At 29.9% G+C, this 23,307-nt stretch overlaps 2 protein-coding genes across 2 annotated transcripts; both read left to right on the top strand.

Annotated features, from left to right (window-relative positions):
- The first annotated feature begins 4,848 nt into the window (after positions 1-4,848).
- On the top strand, positions 4,849-9,339 carry LOC114369954 (alpha-xylosidase 1-like). Its single transcript, XM_028327234.1, has 3 exons — positions 4,849-5,131; positions 5,344-6,026; positions 7,275-9,339. The coding sequence occupies exons 1-3, from the start codon at positions 4,902-4,904 to the stop codon at positions 9,137-9,139; spliced, it is 2,778 nt and encodes a 925-aa protein (XP_028183035.1). The 5' UTR covers positions 4,849-4,901; the 3' UTR covers positions 9,140-9,339.
- Positions 9,340-20,670: 11,331 nt separating this feature from the next.
- Positions 20,671-23,307, top strand: LOC114372243 (ethylene-responsive transcription factor ERF118-like). Its single transcript, XM_028329717.1, has 3 exons — positions 20,671-20,859; positions 21,272-21,589; positions 21,684-23,307. Exon 3 carries the CDS (start codon positions 21,906-21,908, stop codon positions 22,971-22,973), a length of 1,068 nt encoding a protein of 355 aa, XP_028185518.1. The 5' UTR covers positions 20,671-20,859; positions 21,272-21,589; positions 21,684-21,905; the 3' UTR covers positions 22,974-23,307.

Raw genomic sequence — 23,307 nt, 5'->3', positions numbered from 1 at the left:
AAAATAATAAATATGATAATAAAATAAAGAATAATTATTTATTAAAATTGATAATCTTCAACATATATATTTATTCATAATTTTCATTTTATAATGTTACTTATTATACCTTCTAAATTAGTGCCTCATTGGCTTTCCATTGGGCGAAAGGGCACATAAATAACAGTAGCTAGCCACGAATGCTCACTGTTCTCTTCATTTAGTGATGTAGGTTTGCAATAGCATTTGCTTTAATTTTTAGCCTTCTTTCTAGGTCTTTGAAATGGAACATAAACACTAAACAGAAGAAGTAATCAGCCACCGATTTGGTTAGGAATCCCATTCTATTCGATTTAATTATTTTTATAAATAAATTCGAATGAATTCTGTTATTTGATAAGTTTTTTTTTTCATTTACGTATGTTAGTGATTTGAGAATATATTATGGGTGGTTGAAATTTTTTAATTAAAATCTGATTAGCTTATGATGTATATATATAATATTTCCAACAATAAATAAATTATTTCTTTTAAATAAAATGAATTAAATTAGCTTTCACCGTTTCTCCTGTATCCAGGTATCTGCTACTACATACGTTAAAATTTAAATAGATAAAGTTTGGATCTATTACATCACTTCTCAATGCCTCTTTCATGTTTGCAAAGTTGCATCGATATTTTTAATCACATCCACCTTGTCTATTACTTATGATCGTAGAAAATAATAATAAAACTGTTAAAAAAGAAATATTTTTTTTTCATTGAGGCTTCCATGCCCAGGATAATGACTGTTGACTGTTCCTTAGATTCTGTTTGTTGTTGCTTTTGAGCTTCAGCCCGTTGTTCACCACTAATAAAAAGAAAAAATTTATTAGACTAAAATTACAAAAGTTATTTATTGCATATATAAAGAACTATATAATTTATAATCATTGATTTATTGACTCGGTGGATAGGTATTAGAAAAATTGCGTGCACTAGAGAAAATTCAAACAATAAATAAACTAATGCAAATATATATTGCATTAAAAAAACGCAAACATATATTTTTTAATAAAATGAATTATAGTAGGTGGCTTTCACCACCGTGTATCTGGGTAACTGCTACTACATACCTTTAGTCTTTAGATAGACAAAAAGATCTACTGCATTACTTCTCAATGCTTCTTTCTCGCATGCATACAAGGAAAACATTATCCCTTATTCTCTGCTAGCTAGTTCTTTTATGTAAAGGATATCTCAGCTGTCTAATGTTTAAGCATAACAAATAAACATTAATTTGTAGGTACGTATTTATTCGATTCTAACTTGACTTTGGCGTAAAATATGTTTTGATTGAGTTTAAGTTCAATTCGAACTTCTTCCTTATTTATAAAAGTGGATCATATATAGCATTATTTTCACGAAAAGTATTGCAACTGTAACTCATGTATAAAACACTTGAACAAAAAATAAAAATTATTGACATCTTATATATATTAGTAAAATATTTAATATTAACGTAGCACATTTAATTAATGCATAAAATAAAAGAAAACATTAAGTATATGTTATTAAATATTTTTATCATCCAATTATCATTACACTTATCTTCCACAAAGGAATTGAAAACAAATTAGCATGATCTCTCCTTGGGGAAGGGATATGCTTTTAAAATAAGAATAATTGAACACAAAGTCTAAAACTCAAGGAGTTGCGGATGCATTTTATTTATTTATAGATCAGGTAGGGTTTTGGGGAGTGGCATTTAGATCCAAACTCAAGTTGCCTTGGACGTGACCCTCTTTCTCATTCTTCATGCCCTCCTTCACATCCTGCATGATATCTTTCTCCAACGCTGCCACGTCATCGCCGTAGCTCTTGAAGTACTTGACCGCCGTGTTTATTCGGCGGAGAATGGCGTAGAACTCCTCCACCTCCTCATCCGTCACCACCTCCTCCTCACGCGCCTTTTTCTGCTGTTGGCTCTCCGGAACGGCGTCGTCGTCTACGCTTTGCTTCCTCTTCTCCTTGGCGTCAGACATGGTTGTTGATGTTCTTTGCTTGCGACTCGTGGTCGTGTGTTTTAAAGAATGCTCAGGCACAGTAATATAATGATGCCTTTCTCACACCCAATAAATGGGAGACACGTGTTTTCTGGTTATGCTTTCTGCTGGTTGGCTTAGAATTTTTTCATTTTTAAATTCAATTTTTGTACTTATCATAAAAATATATATTTTCTTTTGTAGTTTAATTTTATCAAAAACTTGAATAAACCCGATAAAATTTTATAAAGAAAATGAACAAATTTACTTTAAGCTGAAAATTATAAGTTAATTGATTTGATGAAAAATATCCGATAGCCTAACTCTCTAGATAGGAATGAATATTCATGCCTATAAAAATAAGCGACTAAAATATATTTGTGTATCAAACAAATTTATTTTAATAAAAGTAGTTTACAAGCTAACCAAATAAAATTATATAAGTTTCTCCAAAGCCGTATCAAACCTATTAATTAGTTATTTATATCCTCATTTAATTCTAAATGTCAATTCTTTTTCCTCTGGTCATTACAATACATATAATCTTTAATAATATTTTTTCCTAACACTTATTAAAAATATTATTAACATTTTTTTATAACATATATAATTCACAAATAAATATTATTTTTATGATATTTTATTAAATATTATGTATAACTCATCGTTAAAATCTTTAATAACATAAGTTTTACATAATATTTAATAAAATATCATAAAAATATATTAGAAATATTTATTTATATTTGACAATGTTGTCAAAAAAAATTTAGTAATATTTTAATAAATATTAGAATTTAGGGTATTAGGCCAAAAATTGTTGTGAAATGTAACAAGTGTAGTCGTGTATGTACCTAGAAGGCTAAAACTGTAATTACACCGGAGTTTTAATGTCATTGTCAGCTATCAGATGAAAAATTTGTTTAAGAGAATCCACTTCGAAGTTAGTCTGTTAACCTAGCTTGATCGTCAACTTGAAAAAAGAAATTATTCATTGCCTTTTTCAGCATTTTCAATGTTCCAGAACGTAATTTACTGCTTAATCTAAATAATTTTAAATTAATTCATTGATAATCTCATACTTTTATAATAGAGACCACAAGTTAATTCACCGATAAAAACATTTTACTTAAAACTCATATAAAATAATTTTAATACAATTTTATAAATAACTTTTGTGTTGAATGACATTTATTTTATTTTATACTAAACAATAATTTAAATTTAATTAATTGATATATTATTACTAAATAATATTTTGATTATATGTTTAATAATTTTATATAAGATTTTTTTATTTTGAAATTAACTTTATTTTATATTGTAATTTTTAATATACTTATGACATATAATATCATTATTATTCCTTAATGAAACTTTGATAAAAAATTATTGGATAAAAATATTATTCTTTTGATAGTTATAATTAAGAATTTAATGTTTATATATTGACGGTGTAAAATAATTTTACACTATTATTTAATTATAAATTATTATTTGAATTATTTTAAGATAATTATTTTAAAAATCGACAAATTTATCATATATGATGGAATGTGATTGGATACCTATGTAAAACTTTATACACTTCTAGTGTACCCTTTTTCTCTATAATTAATATTGTTATAATAACATATTGTTATTACTAATGTATTAGAGAACTTAATAGTTAGTAACTTAATAAATTTTTTTAAGGGACAAAGATAATGTTAAACACTTATAATAATACATCTTACCTAAGTCCTAATGAACTATAAATTGTCAACTTGAGATTAAAATGATAATTTATTTTATAATATTAATTTAATAGTTTCCATCTAATTTAATTTTTTTACATTTTAAATAATTTAATTTTTGATCAATTTTAACGTTATAAATTTAGTTATTATTTATTTATAAGATAACCGTAAAATAATTAGAATATTTTATTATTTCATAGTTTAAAATTTAAAATATATAAATTTAATCAAAATTAAATCCCTTTCAAATCTGTGTACATAATAATTTTTCATGTAATTTTATAAATATTTTAACTCAATTGATTAAATAGGATACATGAGTTTTATAAATTTTCTAACATTATCTTTTCACATATAAAAATAAGTCTTAAATTAGATGATAATTTATGTGTGATTATTATTAAAATAAATTCATTTTGGAGAGCTTTATTAGTTAATTGTGTTTATTTCAACGAAAATATCTAATTTTATGAACATGTGTATTTCTAACATGCGTCAAGGGATGGTTCGTGCGGATACCTAGCTAGTTGGATCAAGAAAAAGGAGGCCGAACATGTTGGATAAGAAGTTCTTAATGGACAATAAACCTACACTTTTAGCAGAAATTAACTTATAATGCATTCATTCTCCATGGTTTGCCAGATTCTTTTTTATTTGTCGTTTATATCTACTCTTTCTTTCACAAGTTAAAAGTACTTTTAACATGTGAGAGGTTAAATTCACTAAAAACAAATGGATACAAGAAGCATGGGAAATTCTGTGGTAAATTTTAGCAGGTTTATGTTAGTCAAATTTTAGCCATGACTATTAATTATTTCATTTCAGTCCTCTGATCAGTAAAGGTTGGCATAAACTCCAAAGAGTTGAATCAAAGCGAGTAGGATAAGAAAATGGACAGATTTGACTCACGACGCATGTGTGGTTTTAAAATGTAAAAAGACAGAAAAACAAAAATAAGTGCGAGAAAGAAATACCAAAAAGCTTTTAAGATATCCCCACCCACTTAGTGCAAAAAAATGAGTAATGCAAAGTGGGTCCACAATCCCCGCATCCACGGAGATAAGCAAGAATGTGGGGACCATTGATATTGTGGCTCAACCCAACCAAGTCACGCGTCGTAATGGATCCGATGAAGACAAGCATCACAACAAACTGAGCTATGGCTTCTTCTATTCGCTTAGTTACTCTCTGTCTCTCTTACCTCCTTCTTACTTGGCTTCTACATGTAACCGCTGAAGAGGCTACTAGCTCCTCTAACAAAATTGGCCTGGGCTACCGTCTAATCTCCATCAAAGATGCCCCTGATGGTTCCCTTGTAGGGCTCCTCCAAGTTAAGCAGAACAACAATGTCTATGGCCCTGACCTTCCCCTTTTACGCTTCTATGTCAAGTAACTCATATTTACTAGTATCGTTATTATGCATTCACATTTTCTCCATCCAACTTTTAATCTGTAAAACCTATTATGAGTAACTAGTCCCACATTTATCTGGCCAGATATATAAGAAATGTGACTCGTCTACTTAATTGTCTTGAGGTTTTGGATGGTTGTTATTAGGAGAATTAGTACTAAACTCTTGTTCATTGTTCTTGGTTTTACAGGCACGAGACTGAGAACCGTTTGAGGGTACACATCACTGACGCAAAGAAACAAAGGTGGGAGGTTCCTTACAACCTTTTGCCAAGGGAGCAACCACCGGCTCTGAATCAATACATCGTATGGTCGAGGAAGAAGAACCTAGTATCAGTGTCCGAGTACTCTGGCTCTGGCTCTGACCTTGTCTTCAGCTACATTTCAGACCCGTTTAGTTTTTCTGTCAAAAGAAAGTCAAATGGGGATACCCTTTTTGACTCCAATTCTAATGAGTTCAACTCATTGGTCTTCAAGGACCAGTACCTTGAAATTTCTACCAAATTGCCCAAAGATGCATCTTTGTATGGTTTAGGAGAGAACACACAGCCACACGGGATCAAGCTGTACCCAAATGACCCGTCCACTTTGTATACCACTGATGTATCAGCCATTAATCTCAACACTGATTTATACGGGTCACACCCTGTGTACATGGATCTCAGAAATGAAGGTGGCAAGCCTTATGCACATGGTGTTCTTTTGTTGAATAGCAATGGAATGGATGTGTTCTATAGAGGAACCTCTCTCACGTACAAGATTATTGGAGGGGTGCTCGATTTTTACTTCTTTGCTGGACCCACCCCTCTCAATGTTGTGGATCAGTACACTTCCTTAATTGGCAGACCTGCTCCAATGCCTTATTGGGCTTTTGGTATGCTTCTCTTTTCACTCTCTCTTATAATTTTTTTGCTATTTAGTATGCATTTGCATTAGTCATTTGGGTGCCACAGAACCATTCCCATTTGTAGAGGAATTATTAATTGACATAACTGGGGCTTGCTATTTGTGAGACAATAATACTTAATTGACAAATAATTCTTGCCTTGGATCAAGCGAAAAAAAAAATAAACAGTGTTTTCAACTCTCTGATTGTAAATTCAATGAGTTTCTTTATGTGTGCGATTACAGGAGCACGTTCTTGGTGTGCATATAATGCAATGGGCCATGGTTTTCCAATTAGAAGTTTTTTGGCTTTACCATGTCTGTGACATTGAATGACAGGGATGTTTTCCTTGTTTGTAAAAGTTAGGTCCGCAAAATTATTTTAATTTCTGAATCTATTTGTATTATTTGTATACTAGGAAAGCTTTCAGGTCATATTTTAATTTTAATAATGCCTTTTGGTTATATATTAATGCTCTTTTTGACAGAACATTCCATTGTAATTAGCAAACAACAAAACATTGTCCCACTAGTTGCTACTAATTAGCAAAGTGAAACTAAATTAATCTTTACTCGTAATCTTTGCCATAGAACTTTGGTTTTTATGACTTGCATGTATTGTGAATAAAGCAATTTGTGGGTCTTTTTCAAGAACCATTTTTGTATATGCATTATGATACCTATCATTCTGTCCTTCTTTCTTTCTTTCTTTAGAGGTGGTAATATATATGTATCTGTATAAAAAAGTATTGCTATCTTGTCTAGTAAATAAGGTTAGCCTTCGATTGTGGGAAATAATATCGGTAGGGCTATTGCATATAAACTAATTCATCATGAAGACAGAACAGGCATCTGTTTTGTTTATATCAATGCATAGTCTATACATATAATAACGAGGAGAGCATGAACTTGATGAAAATAGTAAAAGATTTTGTGCTGTAACTCTACTCAAGCATTTATTTTTGAAATTTTTTTATGGTAAATATGCTTGTCAGTTGTTTCCATTTTACTCGCTTTTCCACATTACTTGGCAATTAAATATATGGGTAGGTAGGATTAATCATTATGCTTTGCTTCAAGATCTAGCTTAAAACTTATCAAGAAATTGTTTAATTCCCAAATATATATCATGTTTCATGCTTGTCTGCCAGAACTATCATTTGTATGAAGAGAACTTGTTTGTAAAAGGTACTTGACAAACATGCTCACTTATTTTATTTTTGGTATAATATTATAGGATTCCACCAATGCAGATGGGGCTATCACAATCTATCCGTAGTAGAAGATGTTGTCGAGAATTACAAGAAGGCAAAAATCCCACTTGATGTGATCTGGAATGATGATGATCACATGGATGGCCACAAGGACTTCACACTCAATCCAGTTAACTACCCTCATTCCAAGCTTTTAGACTTCCTGGACAGAATACATAGCATTGGCATGAAATACATTGTAATCATTGATCCAGGAATTGCTGTTAACTCCAGTTATGGTGTATATCAAAGGGGTATCGCTGATGATGTTTTTATCAAGTATGAAGGTGAACCTTTCTTGGCTCAAGTTTGGCCAGGAGCAGTATATTTTCCTGATTTTCTCAATCCAAAAACAGTTTCCTGGTGGGTTGACGAGATTCGTCGCTTCCATGAACTAGTGCCTGTTGATGGCCTATGGATTGACATGAATGAAGCTTCAAATTTCTGCTCTGGAAAGTGCACAATTCCCAAGGGAAAAGTGTGCCCTAGTGGAACAGGACCTGGGTGGATATGTTGCTTAGATTGCAAGAACATCACAAGCACACGGTGGGATGATCCTCCCTACAAAATTAATGCTTCTGGAGTACAGGCTCCTATAGGCTTCAAAACTATAGCCACTAGTGCAGTTCACTATGATGGTGTTTTGGAGTATGATGCTCACAGCATTTATGGTTTCTCTCAAGCAATTGCAACTCACAAGGCCCTTCAAGGGCTTAAAGGAAAACGACCTTTCATATTGTCCCGCTCCACTTATGTAGGTTCAGGCAAATATGCTGCACATTGGACTGGTGACAATAAGGGCACGTGGGAGGACTTAAGGTACTCAATATCCACGATGCTCAATTTTGGAATATTTGGGGTTCCAATGGTTGGTTCAGACATATGTGGTTTCTATCCAGCACCAACTGAAGAGCTTTGCAATAGGTGGATTGAAGTTGGTGCCTTCTACCCTTTCTCAAGGGACCATGCAAACTTCTACTCCCCTAGACAGGAACTTTACCAATGGGAATCAGTAGCTGAGTCAGCTAGAAATGCTTTAGGTATGAGGTATAAGCTCCTCCCGTATCTTTACACCTTGAACTATGAGGCTCATGTTAGTGGAGCACCAATTGCAAGGCCTCTTTTCTTCTCATTTCCAACTTATACTGAATGTTATGGCCTCAGCACTCAGTTCTTACTAGGGAGCAGTCTAATGATTTCTCCTGTGCTTGAGCAAGGAAAAACACAAGTTACAGCACTCTTCCTTCCTGGAACCTGGTACAATTTGTTTGATTTAACACAGACCATTGTGTCAAAAGATGGAAACTATGTTACCCTTGACGCACCTTTGCATGTGGTCAATGTACATTTGTATCAGAATAGCATTCTTCCAATGCAACAGGGTGGAATGATATCTAAGGATGCTAGAATGACACCCTTCAGCCTCATTGTGACCTTCCCCGCTGGTGCAACTGACGGAGAAGCCAAAGGGAATCTATTCCTTGATGATGATGAGCTGCCAGAAATGAAGCTTGTAAATGGCTATTCAACCTACATTGATTTCCATGCAACTATCAAAGAAGGAACAGTGAAAATTTGGTCAGAAGTCCAAGAGGGCAAGTTTGCTTTAGATAAAGGTTGGGTTATTGACACGATAAATGTGTTGGGATTAAACCGAAATGGAGCACTACCTAAAATTGAGATTGATGGAGAACCACTAATGAGTTTGTCAAATGTGCAAGTCAGCACAACTCAACATAAGTACTTGTACGGGCAGGGAGATGGAGATAAAATATTGATGGTAGGATTGAAGGGTTTGAATATCCCTGTAGGTAAAAATTTTAATGTGACCTGGAAGATGGGATCATAACTTGAGATTGTTTCATCTTAATTGAAACTTTGTAAGTTATAACCTTCTTTTACAAGTTTATGTTTTCTATAAATCTCATCAGTGTCGTGGAAGGAGAGATGAGCTAGTATAAAGCTCCTCCTTTGGCTGCCTCTCAATGTTATGTGAAACTTTGACATGCTTGAATTCAAATTTCGTTTTGCCTTTGGTGCTTAGTGGAATCCTGATGTTAGTGTAATAAATTAAATGTATCTATTGTTTATAAATTTAGTCAAGACAACATATTTATTGGTAGTTAACTAGTCATTATATTCCAATTCATGCAAAGATACATGCACAAGCAAGGATTATAGATATTAAAATTCTGAGAATGTTGGCCTTACAAGTTACAAATGTGGTTCTCAAAATATCAAACGCAACATATTTTCTTCTGACAAAATCGAAAAATAGAGCGCTAAAATCCTGTAGAGTCAGAGACGGTATTGATTATTAAAGAACCACAATAAAAAAATGGGGGCAAAGTTGCTTTATTATAAGTTAATTCATCCAAAATTATGTCCACCTAAAGATATTTTGTACCAAATGCACCAAAATGCAATAGGGAATTATTTATCTTGATTCACCCCAAATAAATATCTAAGGTTAAGTCTAGTTTTCTCACTAAGAGAGATTTTTTCATTGTAATCAACCTGATCACACCTAGAATATTCTCAAATCAGACTTTCCAAGCCTATATAGTATATATTCGAAAACCTTACAAGGTATACTAAACTACAGGCTTTGCACAACCTTATCAATACTAAGGCTCACTCCCTAGCTTTCCTTAATCGAGGACTTTTTGGATTTTGGTGTTTGGGTCTAAACTAATACTCGAACAAAGGAAAAACAATGAAATATAACCCTGATCAACCCAACCAATAAAGTCCGACACAGAATATATGAACAAAAATTGTTCCCAGTTTATGATCAACAGGATTTTCTTTTTGGCACTTCAACTAAATTGATTTCTTCGATTCTACATTGCAAAACTGTTTCTTGGCCTTTTATTTGCAATTTTCTCTCTTATTGATATCTTGCTAAGTTGATCATAACATTATTTTAATGATCTTTCAAATGTTAATCTTTTGAAATCCTTGCTTCATTTAAAACGCGAATACCAGGAAACATATGATGATGCAAATCTTCAAGAATTTTTTAACTTCTAATTAACTTTTCAATTATTTGTGTGAAATAGAGCCATTGTTGTAAGATTAAGCTTTTGGAGGTATTGTCGTGATTAGGAAATTCTCTAAATGATTGTCTTGTCTGATATTTTAATCTTGATCCACTCCATAAGAGTACAATTTGCTAATTCTTGCATTCATAATTGTTAGCCTTCTGATAAAATCACAATATATAATATATATTTTTATTACAAAAACATGCATTCGTTTGCAAATATTAAAATCGTAATTTATACGATAAATTCAGCGTAGACCGAGTCTAATCGAACAGGGATTACACTGGATTGAAGATACAAGATCACAAAAATTCATTACTCGGCTCTAGCTTTGTTGTTTAATAAAACAAAAACAAAAAAAGTTGGAAACTAATTTGGCCTTTTGGTCGATTATTAGGTGAACAAAGTCTACTTAAAAGCGAAATGACCCCTGTTTTAGCCGACAGAGGCGTCACTCTCGCTAATTGTTTCTTGACCCGATACGGAGTTTTTGATTGAAGTTGAACTAGTGTGTTTTTATTTTTGTTTCACATTCCTTCAGATTTTGCTAATTAATTTTTTGACGTATAGGTTAATGCAAGCCAATTCAAAAATAATATTAAATTTTTATACAAATATTTATATTAGGTATCTTATATAATTATATTTGATTCCAGATGGAACTAAATATAAATTCTGAACTCACATTTTTTGATAAAAGTGGCGATATTTATAAAGATTATTATGCTTCAGTCAGTAAGGAACTAAGTATCTCTTATTCTTTTTATTTTTATTTATATATTTGAATTTTTTTTCTTGATTGCATGTGTTTCTCTTTTAATTTAGTGCTTTTCTTTTATTTTATGTCTAAATCGAATTGTAATAATTTTATAGCAAATGCAAACAATGAAAAAAAAACTTTAAAATATAATTTATCGTGTTACGTAAATTAAAACATAATTTATGTATTAAATATAATTATTTATAATATTTTAATTGAATAAAATAAATATGTATAACGTGTAATACAACAACTAAAATACTATACAGTTTTGTACAAATGTCTTTTTGTAAAAAGTAAGGGTGAATGATGATTTTTTTGTACTTGGCAAGTGTAATTTATTATCACTTAGATCCTTGGAAATATTAAATTTAAAAAAAAAAATCTTAAAAGTATAATTTATATGTTACTTAGTCATTAAAGTTAACCTATGTGACAATTAATGATATACATATGATACATACATGATAATTGATATTATACATTTAGTCGTCTACTCAAGAATCAAAATAATAGTAATTGTCATTTGTCTTCTACACCCATATTGTTAGTTGTCATTATCATTTACTTCTTGTATTTTTAAGTGTTTTATACGTGCGTATCATCAATTATTACGTAGAGAAATAACATGCTAAGTATGAAAAATGTTTTAAAAAAATATTTTTAACGGCAGAAGTAAAATGACAAAAAAAATACACTTTGAAGCATAAATTAAATTTGTAATACTTTCTTGAGCTGTGATAGTGAAATATACTTATAGATGGCAGAATGAGTATTTAGCCTAACAAGTAACTACGTAGGTAGTAGAGTAGAGAGACATACATATACATGGTGGTGAGTCGTTGACAAGGGTGCAGCCAGCAGCGAAGGACACCTGTCCCATCACTGAGCACGTGTGGCGCGTCTTGCGGACATTTTTGGCGCCAAAGATGGGTTCCACGTCGGCGCTATTGGCGGGAAACCGAAGCAAGCACCTCTCACTCATTCACTTCCGTAACCCACATGCATTCCCCTTTTTTCCCCACCCCACACCACACTCTCTATGCTGCTCATCCTTCATCATGTGCATATATAAGACCATTCCATGAGTCACGTGACCCGTCATCATGACAAGTGAAAATATCTTACTCTCACTCTCACTCTGCCTGCACACACGCTCGCATCACGTGATCTTCTAATACCGGTCGTGTTAGTACCAGTATTAAATAATGACTAGATATGATCCAACATGATCCATGGCAATTTATGATTCTTGCTTGCACCTAACAACCCTTATTATTTATTTACAACACTAATGACCAAGTACATGTTTAGATTTTGAACTATTCAAATTTAAGCTTATAAATTGAGTTTGTAAAAGTAATTAAATTTTTTCTTTGGCAAAACTTAATTTCAAGATAATTTTTATTTGCAAACACGTTTTTGAGGATAATCACACATGTTACTGCATCAAAATGACTTTACTCTCCAAATATTCAAAATTACTTTTCAACTCATTACCAAACATGTCATAGGACACTCTCCACGCACGTTCATTTATTAATTTTCTTCGGTTAAACAAAAAATAGAATAATAAACTGACGATTTTAATTTATTTCTAATAAAAAGGTTTTATTATAAACTATTTAACCAGTCTTAGAGCATTAGCCAACAAAACCCTGAAAAAGTAATTAAGGTCACCGCTTCTAGTTAATAAGAATTAAGGACGTGTTTGGCATTTGATAAAATAAATTAAAAAAAAAAAGGGAGAAATATTTTATGGAGTGACTCTTAATTAATTAATTCCGTAAAATTCAGTGTCCGAGTTGGAACTCCTTCATCTTTGCGAGATCCCACGTTGGAGCTCAGTTATCGCTGAAGCACTATGACGTCAACATACTGGAACCAGGATCGGTAACTATAACATGAAGACTAAAAAAATATATCTTGTACTTTCAATGACTGAATAAAATATCCAAGCAAGTGTTCACTATATTATTTCTAAAACTTTCTCTGACTGAATTAAAGGGGTGATATAGCATTTTTTATATTATTATTGTTATATAATATAGTTTAATAGTATATTAATACCCTACGCAGTAAGATTGTTAAACCTAATCAAATAAAAAAAATTATAAGATTTTTTTACTTTTAAAATGTTTATTTATCAATGAAAATAAATTAGTCATAAGGGTAAACACATCCCATCAATTAATTTAGTTTTTATTTTTATATCAAAATTAATCATTTGCATTTGAGTATTTTCATATTTTTACTATTATAACTTTTTTCGCCTGCGTTTTCAAATATCCATACAATATTCATGCACCGCATTATGGATGCTTGCCAGCTATTACTATTAAATTCTCATATATTATACTAATATAGTGACCCATACAATGTTTGGAGACGTATTACTTACTATTTAAAAAAAAAACTTATTTCTAATTATAAAAATATCATTTAAATTATAAAATTTTAGAGTAAAATATTGGATTACATACATAATATATATATAAATGTGATATTAGAATAACATTTTTTAGCTGCATAAATTAAATATTTATATCATTTCATAAAATACTTTTATTCTAGTATAATTTAGTTATTTGTGCATATGTTTTTTTTAATTAAATTATGTTAACTAATTTTTTTCAATCAAATTGACTTTCTTAATTAATTAAAATTAGTTATTTTTTTTATATTTAAGTTTAAAGAAATGTGAATGAATGATGTAGTAATTTAAGATTTTGTTATATTTTTATGAATTAATCTATTTAACAAAAGAACTCATATTTAATTTTCAGAGTATATTTAGAGTCAAGATATTGCAAACAATATTAATCATTGATCCAATAAGTAGACCCAAGGAAAATAAATAAGTATTTAAGTTTAAATAAAGTAGATTTTTGTTCCGGTAATGTAACTATGCATTAATTATAGGATTTACTGATGCTAATACAACTAATTAATAGTTTGTGGCATGTGCAACTTACATTTTTTTAAACTAATTACATATATAATTTAATATTTAAAGATTGCATCAATATATTAAGAATCAAATACTTCATTTAAATATATATATATATATATATATATATATATATATATACTAATGCAGTAAAAAAACAAAGAGGTGTATTAGTTGATATTGATAGGTAAGAAATTAGAAACTAAATTAAAAATAATAAAAAATTAGATGTTATATGATATTTAAAATAATAAAATATAATATTTAACTGATTAATAAATATGTCATATAATCTGAATATACCATAGTTTATATAGTAATCTCAAGCTAATTAGTCTTTTATAAAGGAGGTAACGGATTACTTTTTGATTGAATTTCTTTTTTGAGTTATATTTTTTTATCTAGGATGGTTAAACATTAGATCTTCGATTAAATTGTAATTTTGGTTTTTTAATTTTTTAAATTTATGATTTTGAACTTTTTAATTTTTAATTATAATATTTGATTTTTATAATTTTATAAATTGATGATTTTGGTTTCATAGTAGATTATTAACTAATAGTTGTGATTATCAAGAGACATTAAATTAATTATATAAATTAAATAAAAATTATTAATTATTAAAATATTAATAAAAGACTATTAATCATTGTTATCGGTGGAGTTACGAAAGACAAAATAGGTGGAAAAGGTGTTTGAAAAAAAGGAGAAGCACATTATTGTTGAAAATTATAATTATTAATAATTTATTATTATTATTATTTTAATAACTAATGATTTTAGTTGATTTATAATTAACTTGATAACTCAATTAATCAAAATTTATTTTTTAATAATCTATCAAAATAACTAAAATCACTAATTTATAAAACTAGAAATCAAAATTATAATTTAACATAAATCTTTTTTTTTTATGATGTAATGTTGGTACACATCATTATAGATTACAAAATACTAACATTCATACGTTATAATAAGAAAGAAAGGAAAAACATGTGCACACGTGCACCACAGCTACACCCACACATGCACCATAGTTGTATTGTATATAGAGCGTAAATTATAAAATATACAAATACGTACTCACACATACAATAAAAAAACACACACCACACAAATAAGAAAAATCCACGTATTTACACACGGACTCACATATAATAAGAAAAAATATTTTCCCCCTCTTCATAAAAAAGAAAGAAAGAAATATACACAGACAAGCGTAGTGAGAAAAATATGCACACACAAAATAACAAACACACACATAATGAGAAAAAAAGAGACACGGGCACACGTATGTAAGAAAAACACACATACACGATGAGAGAAACACACACGTACACTAAAAAAAAAAAATGTCTATTTTTAAATAACAGTAGCACGTATGACCACTAGTATTAGCAAGTGGTGAGGAATTGGGATAGATGCGTGAGCATGAGCATTAATGTTCAATTTTCATAGCCGTTATTGTACACTAAAAACTTCTCATATATTATATGAGCATTTTCAATTAAGATGATTTTTTAAAATATAAGTATAAATATACAAGAAAAACACACAATTGTTAAACAAATGGTAAAAGTTTTCTATTTTAAGAAACTTGTGTATAATAGAATATATTTTTTATTATTACTGGTGATTGGTGAAGATTATATTTTATCAGTATTTCTATATATATAATCATTTGATAAGATAAATTAAAAAATTATTATAATTTTCGATGAGTAATTTTTTTTGGTGGAAATTCAATGAGTGAATTAATATAAAAATATTTAATTAAATTCAAAATTTTCTAAATTCATTTTATAATTATAGCATGAGGTTATTAGTTTGAATTCTTCACCAGTAAGTAAAAAGTAAGTAAACTAATAACTAACATTTTCTCATAAAAAAAATTATAATTATAAAAAGGATATTTGAAAGACAAACACATTTGTTATTGTAGAATTAAAAGGATTCAATTTGAATTTAAATTTTAAGGTCATAATACAGTCATAATAACTATTTTATAAGAACAACAATAATATAAATTTAAAAATTTATGAATTTTAATGAATTGATCCCACTGCAATTGTAATAGTTTTTTTTAGAATTTGTTCGTAAGTAATTCAAAATAACCTTATATCATAATTTAAATGACTGTACATAAATTTAAAATATTTGCTTTTTTATATAAATAGGAATAAGAATATTCAACAAAGAGTTTTTTAAACGGCTAGTATTAATCAACATGAGATTTTTAGTATTTTTTATATTTTTTTTAACTTAGTATTTTTCTTAAATGAAAGCATTTTTTAAAGTGTTTTACAATGTTATTGGTCTCATTGAGATGCCCGTCTTATCTAAATCTCATACGTTAAACTTAGTGTCTTTTTTAAATATTATTAAATACGTGAAATTAAGAGGGATGATGCGAAAAGTAACAGTGTTATTTCGGGTACACGTCACTTAACGGTCTCATATTAATGGCATGTATCAAAGTCAACAAATTAAAAACGTTAGATAAAAAAATATTAAATAAATAACAATCTAAAAAAATTATATATCTCATATAACAAAAATATATTTAAGCCTATATATTATTTGATCTAAGAAATATTTTTATTTTTATTTTAAATTTTATTTTATTTAACAATTAGTTAAAAAATTGTCGACATTTTCAAATCACTCTAACTTGCTTATCTATTTCAATCTATATATTTTAATTTTATTATTTTTTTAAATTAAATATCAAATATTTAAAATAAACCTGTATCACAAAAAAAAAAAAAAAATCGTTGGTATCTCACTTTTGAAATTGTTTGTTGTAGTTAGACTGATATTTTTTTTATAGTTTAAAAGAGATGAAATTAACTTTTTTTATGATTAAAACAAAGTAATAAAAAATAATGAGTGTAATCGCACTCTTAATATGCATGCGTACACGTTGTAGCTTAACCCGCATGGTTATGGAAAGACACATGTTTTATTGAGAATAAAAATAAATCTAAAAATACTTTCATCAAAGAATAACTTTTAGAGATGTTCTTATTCGAGGATGATATATAATAAAAAACAATAATTCAATTTTATTATACACGCTAGATTAATATTAAAATATTTTAATAAAATGTAAAATATCTCCTTTAATATGTTATTAAAATATTCTATGACATATAGTGACTAGCATGGCGAATCGAAAGCCTATTCTTTTTTCTTTTTTTCTTTTATCGATATAAGTACATTATCAATTATCATACAGCAAGTGTTGAGACAACTAAAAAAAACAGTATTATAGTTAGATTTTCTATATTTTTTAAAAATACTTGAATCATTATCTTGACTATTAAATATAGAAAAAAACATTAAATATGCTATAATTTCAAACATTAAATATATTTTCATATACATTGAATATCATTTTTCATACACAAGCACGCACACACTAACATTTTAACATGCGTAATTTATTCAGTAAAAACAAACATGTGTAATTAATGCACATGACAAATATTAATTTTATATAATTAAAATTTATAACTAATAAATATTTTTGAATATATAAATAATATTACAATTAAAATTTATAACAAAAATATTGTTTAACATGTAAATTATATTTCAATTTTATGATAAACATTTTGTAATGTGATATACCATTATTTTTAATTATTGACAATTTTTTTTTTAAAAAAAACTATAGGAAGAATAGAGAGACATAGTTAGAGGAAAAGACATAATGAAACAGATAATTTTTTTATAGAAGTTAAATAAGATAAATAGTATTATTTATTTTATGATTAAAACAAAACAATAAAAGCATCAACGAGTGTAATAAAACTGTTTAACGTAACATGGATGCATGTATAATGCATCTTAAGCTACATGATTATGATAAGGCACATGTCTCATTAAGAAGAAAAGAACTCTGAAAATACTTTCACTAAGAATAGGGTGTCTCTATGAGCTGAAAAATGAGATTTGGAAAGTGAAAGGAAATTTCTAGAGTTGTGTTTTACTGCATATTAGGCGTGATGCAAACAATTTAGCAGATGGATTGTTTTTATGATTCTGTTCCTAGTTATGCTTCAAACTCCTTCCTTTATGGAGGATGTAAATGTAAGTTTAACTCAATTGGATATTAATTAACTTTTTTGTCCGGGGTGATTCTTGTCATGCAATTCAGGAAAATAGGTATGATCACAAGTAAAAATTAGCTTAAATTATTTCACCTTAAGTGACCTAATAAGATTATATAAATTTTATGTATAAAAAATTTGCATAAATGAATGTATTTTATTGGGTCACATGATGAGATACGATTGTTTAACTCCATTTTTAACTGAGATTAGTTATACAAACCCTTAAGAATAACATTTTAAAATGTTTTCATTCAAGAGTGATAATTCCTTTTTTTAAGTAAAATAATTCAATTATTATTGTTATCATGATAATATTATAGAGTATCTAGTCATTTGTAATTTGTTGATTATTAGTTTTTGTCAATAATTCAATCGGTTCCTTTCATTAGATCTTAATTCTCAATCATATTCTTTATTCATAAAATTCAAATATAAAATACTGTTTATTTTTTCTTAAAATACTATATTGCATATAGTCACTAGCTGGGAAATGGAAAGCCATTTCTTTATCTGTATAACTATTGTATAGTAGGTGCTGAAACAAATCAAACCAAAAAAATTAAGAGTGTTGCAGTTATATTTTCTCAGCTTTTATTAAAAAAAATATTCTAACCATGATCTTTAAGATTTAATATAGAAAAAAATTAAATATTTTTATTTTGATTGTAAATTGTAACTTTGATCCCTTTACTTTTACATAATTTTTATTTTGATTCCTCTAAAAATTTATTTAACATTTGGTTGTTTTAGTTTTCAAATTTTGCAATTTTTGTCTTTATGCTGATTTCAAGCATTTAATTGTTATAGTTGACAATTTATTAGATGATATAACACATTTAAAATGATTTTATTAAAATATAAATATAATAATTATTTAATTAAATTAAGTAAAAAATAATTAAAAACATAAATATTCTGTCGGTGTCATTGTCTTCCAAAAGGCCAAGGGTTGGAGAAGAAGGAGTCGCCAGATTTAATTTAATTTAATTTTTAATAAACTCATTTTAAATGTATCATGTGATTTAATAGATGATGGTTAACTATAACAATCAATACTACAAATTAACAGAAGCACTAGAATTGCAAAGTTTGAAAATCAAGGGACGAAATGTTGTAATAAATAAAATTTCAAGGAGGCTAGAATTGAAATTTTGTAAAACCAGGGAAACTAAAATTACACGTTCCCCTATTTTGAAACATTAATATTAGTACCGAATAAAATTTTACACACACTCACTATTAATTTAATGTGTGTAATTAAAGCACATGAGAAATATTTTTTAGACGACTGAATTTATAATTAATAAATATTTTTGAATATGTAAATTATGTTAGGTTTTTTTTATAGAAAATTATATTAGAATAAAATTCATCATAATAAATATTTTTAACAAGTAAATTACATTTTAAATTTATGAATGATTGAAATTAATTTAAAAATGTACCAAAAAAAGAAACTTAATTTAAAAACAAAAATAAAATTTATTGAATGAAAAACACAATACAGCGAGTAGCTAAAAATAGTAAACTATTTCATGATCTTTATACTATTTTTGATATATTATATTGTTATGTTTATGGCATATATTAAGAGAAAAAAAGTTATGCATTAAGAATTTAAAAAGTTTTATACAGTTGTTTAATTATATAATCAATAATATAATATAAGATGAATTTATTAATTTTTAAAATAATTATCTTATAATAGTTTAAATGATGATTTATGATTTTTTAAAAAAGAAATAAATTACACTTACTTTGTTTTCTCCGTACTGTAAATAATGGAACAAATCAAACAAAAAAGAAAAAAATACTCAGTATTTAGGGTTAAACTCATATTAAAAAGATAATATATGTTTTCTTCGTATACAGTAAATAATGAAACAAATCAAACAAAAAAGGAGAAGTATTTTGCAAAAAAATAAAACAAATTCCTAGAAAATAGTAAATATATAACAGTAAAAATTAAAAATACATTTACTCTATTTCCCTTTTTTCTCCTCCTTTACCTTTTTAAATTTTTTTATAAATATAATTTAATTTACTCGGCGAAAAGACAGGCACCAATATTGGCATTTCCAGTAAAAATATCAGCAGCGGTGTCCGTTATCATTGTGTAGTGTTGCAACCGAAGCGTTCCTTTTGTTAGTCACCGTTGGCGGCGTAAAAAGCTGCATCCCCGAGGCTTTCGTTCCCCCAATCGCACTTTACGCGCGTGGATTTCACTTGGCGTGGGATCCTCGTAAAGAAGCCAGCCCTGCACGTTAGATGCACGCGTGGAGCAACAGAAACATGGGATTCCGAGGGAGTAAGTATCGAAAGACGAGACGTTACACTATATTGGCATGATATATGTTGATGGGTCATGCATGGTTGATGTAGTATGTGCAGTGTTACACAGCCCCATGCCAGCTCACACCTAAAAATAATAATGGAAATAAAATTAACTTTGCATAATTAATATTTATATGTTTTACCTACTCGGTACCTTTAATGCCAATTTTTGACCGGCGATAAAAAAAGGCGAATGGCTCAGGCCAGTGCTGTGTACAAGTAGTAGAAAAGAGCAGAGAGAGAGAGAGAGGTCCCTCACTGCCAAGCATAGAAGACAGACAGAGACAGAGGAGAGAGAAACCAAGAGAGACAGAGGCAAAGACAGAGTAGCCTCCTCCTTCCCAGTGAAAAACAAACAAGGTAAATTTCATTGTGGAATGTGTAATTTCAATCTTTTCCGTTGATTTTTCTTCTTCTCCTTCTCGAGAAACTCATTTCGATTGAAACATTGCCTTTTTTTTATTATTAGTGGTCGTGTAATGGCGTTTTCTTTATTCTTAAAAATATAAAATTCTCAGTCTGTGATGTTTTTATAGAGATTTGCGCGTCTGTTTCACTCTCTGTGTCAAGGTCGGCTATTTTTTTTTCTTCTGTATTTATTGGACTTGGTTCACCCGAGTCACAGCCTAGTGTTTTCTTCATATCGATAAAACTAGTATTTTTGTTGTACTGGAGGATACAATCTTGGCCATAGATTTGTAATTTTTTTTTAATCTGAGGAACTAAACTAGGCTAGAGTGTTTTTGTTTTGTTTTTTGGTTATATATATCAGCATCTTTCACTTGTTGATACTCTTTTCTCTCCTGCTTGGGCGAGTGAAGAGGTGAAAGCTTGAGAGCATATAAAGCTTGAGGCCTGATTTCTGCGTTTCTCGGAGAATTTGTCTTCAAAAAAGAAGGGCAACCAGTGGATTTATGTCGTCTTGGTTTATTCTGGCAGTGATTGGGGCTCCGTTGAAGCTCTTCATTGTTTATGCTTTCGTTTCTTTCTTCTTGACTCTCTTCGTTTGCTACTGTTGCTGTATGCTACACTGCATTCTGAGCCACAATACTGTGAACCTACCTGTTTCAATGCGATTGAGGCCAAAAAGGTTCGTTTGGTGTGTGTTGTTTTTTTTTTATTTCCTTGGTTTTGTTTTATGGGTTTTGGTTCTGATGTTTTATTTTTCGTGTTTTTTTTAACAGGACTTGTTGTGGAGTGGAGTGTTTCGGAGGCTTTCACATACAAAGATTTTCTTATCTCTTCATATTCTTAAGAGGGGATTTCACCTAAGACCTTGAGAGATTTTGCTACCTTTTTTTTTTGTTCCTTGGAGATTCCCTTCTTTGATTCGATTCGGTTTCCTTTCTGGGTACTCTTGAGGGAGGTTTTTGGAGGGTTTTTCTCTTTATTTTTTTTTTACCACCATGTCCGAGTTTCGAAAACAACCGGCTTCTAGACCGAAGCAAAAGCTTCGCCAACAGCACTCCTCGAAAGAGTCAAAGGCGATGAGAAAACTTCGCATCATTTGCGACGATCCTGATGCTACTGATTCATCCGAAGATGAGTCTGAGAGGGTTCAGAAGCCGAGAAGAGTAAAAAGAAGCGTGTTGGAGATGTCTCTTCCCCCTCTCCCTCAAACATTCACCACCACTACTCCTGAAACTAGCTCCTGTGAGGTGAATAGCAGCAAAAATGCAACATTGAAGGTTTGCACTGAAGGTCAACCCCAGAGCAAGAAGAGGGTTTTGACTCACACTCCATCAACGAGAAGGAGCACTTGTGGGAAATATAGAGGTGTTAGGCAGAGAAAATGGGGTAAATGGGCTGCAGAAATTCGTGACCCGTTTCAGTGTACTCGTATATGGCTTGGCACTTTCAACACTGCAGAAGAGGCTTCCAAAGCCTATGAAACCAGAAGGCTTGAGTTTGAAGCCATGGCAAAGACTCAAACTCTAAAAACTGGTTCTGAACCTTTGTCTACAACTTCTGATAAGAGTAACTGCTGTAACTCCTCTGCTGCTGCCGCCGCCGATGTGTCTGTGTCTGAAAAGTTTTCTACTACTTCTGATGACTCGGAAGAGAGTATGTTGTCACACAATTCACCATCCTCTGTGCTTGAGTTGGATACCTCGGCTTCCAAATCCGTTGAGAAGGGTAATGGTTCAACTGAGGAAGCTACTGGGGCTAATAATTTGGTGGCTGAACTTGCAGGGCTTGAGATACCAGATTTGAGTCTGTTGAACCTGCCACCACCACCATCTGTTGCTGCGGATGCTGCTGGGATTGAGCCAAATTTTGGGCTTGATTTTGATTGGCTGTCGTTTAATGATTATGGACAGGGTTTTGAGGATTTCGGTGGCTTGGAGAACATTCATATTGGTGGGTTTGATGACACTGAGCCTAGTGAGCTTCCTGACTTCGATTTTGGTGATTTTGGTGCTGATGAGTTTGCTGGTTGGATTGAGGAACCCCTCAATATACCTTGTGCCTAAGTTTTGTTATTTGTTATGGCCTCAAGTTCTGTTAGTTTTGTTTTTTGTTTTATTTATTATTTGTGAGATCTCAGGAATTTGCAATACCAATTTCTGAGCGAGTGAATGTTACTTTATGCGTTTTATATTTTCATTTGTTTTTGAGGGAGTTGTTAAGTTCTTAGTAAGAGTTAGAGCAGTGAGATGGGGAGAGAATCTTTTGGGTTTTTCCCGTGCTGTTAAGAGCCGTCCAAGGGGATCTCGAACCATGTTATACTATGTTATTAATTTAAGGTTCTTCTATGGCAGAGTATTTTAATGAAATGAACTTCGATGTTTTGCATCGTTTTTTCTA

The sequence above is a fragment of the Glycine soja genome, chromosome 10 (genome assembly GCF_004193775.1).
Source record: "Glycine soja cultivar W05 chromosome 10, ASM419377v2, whole genome shotgun sequence".
NCBI classification, from domain to species: Eukaryota; Viridiplantae; Streptophyta; class Magnoliopsida; order Fabales; family Fabaceae; genus Glycine; species Glycine soja.
Note: the sequence above shows the minus strand (reverse complement) of the source record. Positions and strands in the feature narration are given on the sequence as shown.

Bases quoted from the DNA above. Each gene is read 5' to 3' on its own strand.
- LOC114369954 (XM_028327234.1), top strand. From the start codon at position 4,902: ATGGCTTCTTCTATTCGCTTAGTTACTCTCTGTCTCTCTTACCTCCTT. The intron at 5,132-5,343 runs GTAACTCATATT...TTGGTTTTACAG, and splicing joins CTTTTACGCTTCTATGTCAA to GCACGAGACTGAGAACCGTT. The intron at 6,027-7,274 runs GTATGCTTCTCT...ATAATATTATAG, and splicing joins AATGCCTTATTGGGCTTTTG to GATTCCACCAATGCAGATGG.
- LOC114372243 (XM_028329717.1), top strand. From the start codon at position 21,906: ATGTCCGAGTTTCGAAAACAACCGGCTTCTAGACCGAAGCAAAAGCTT.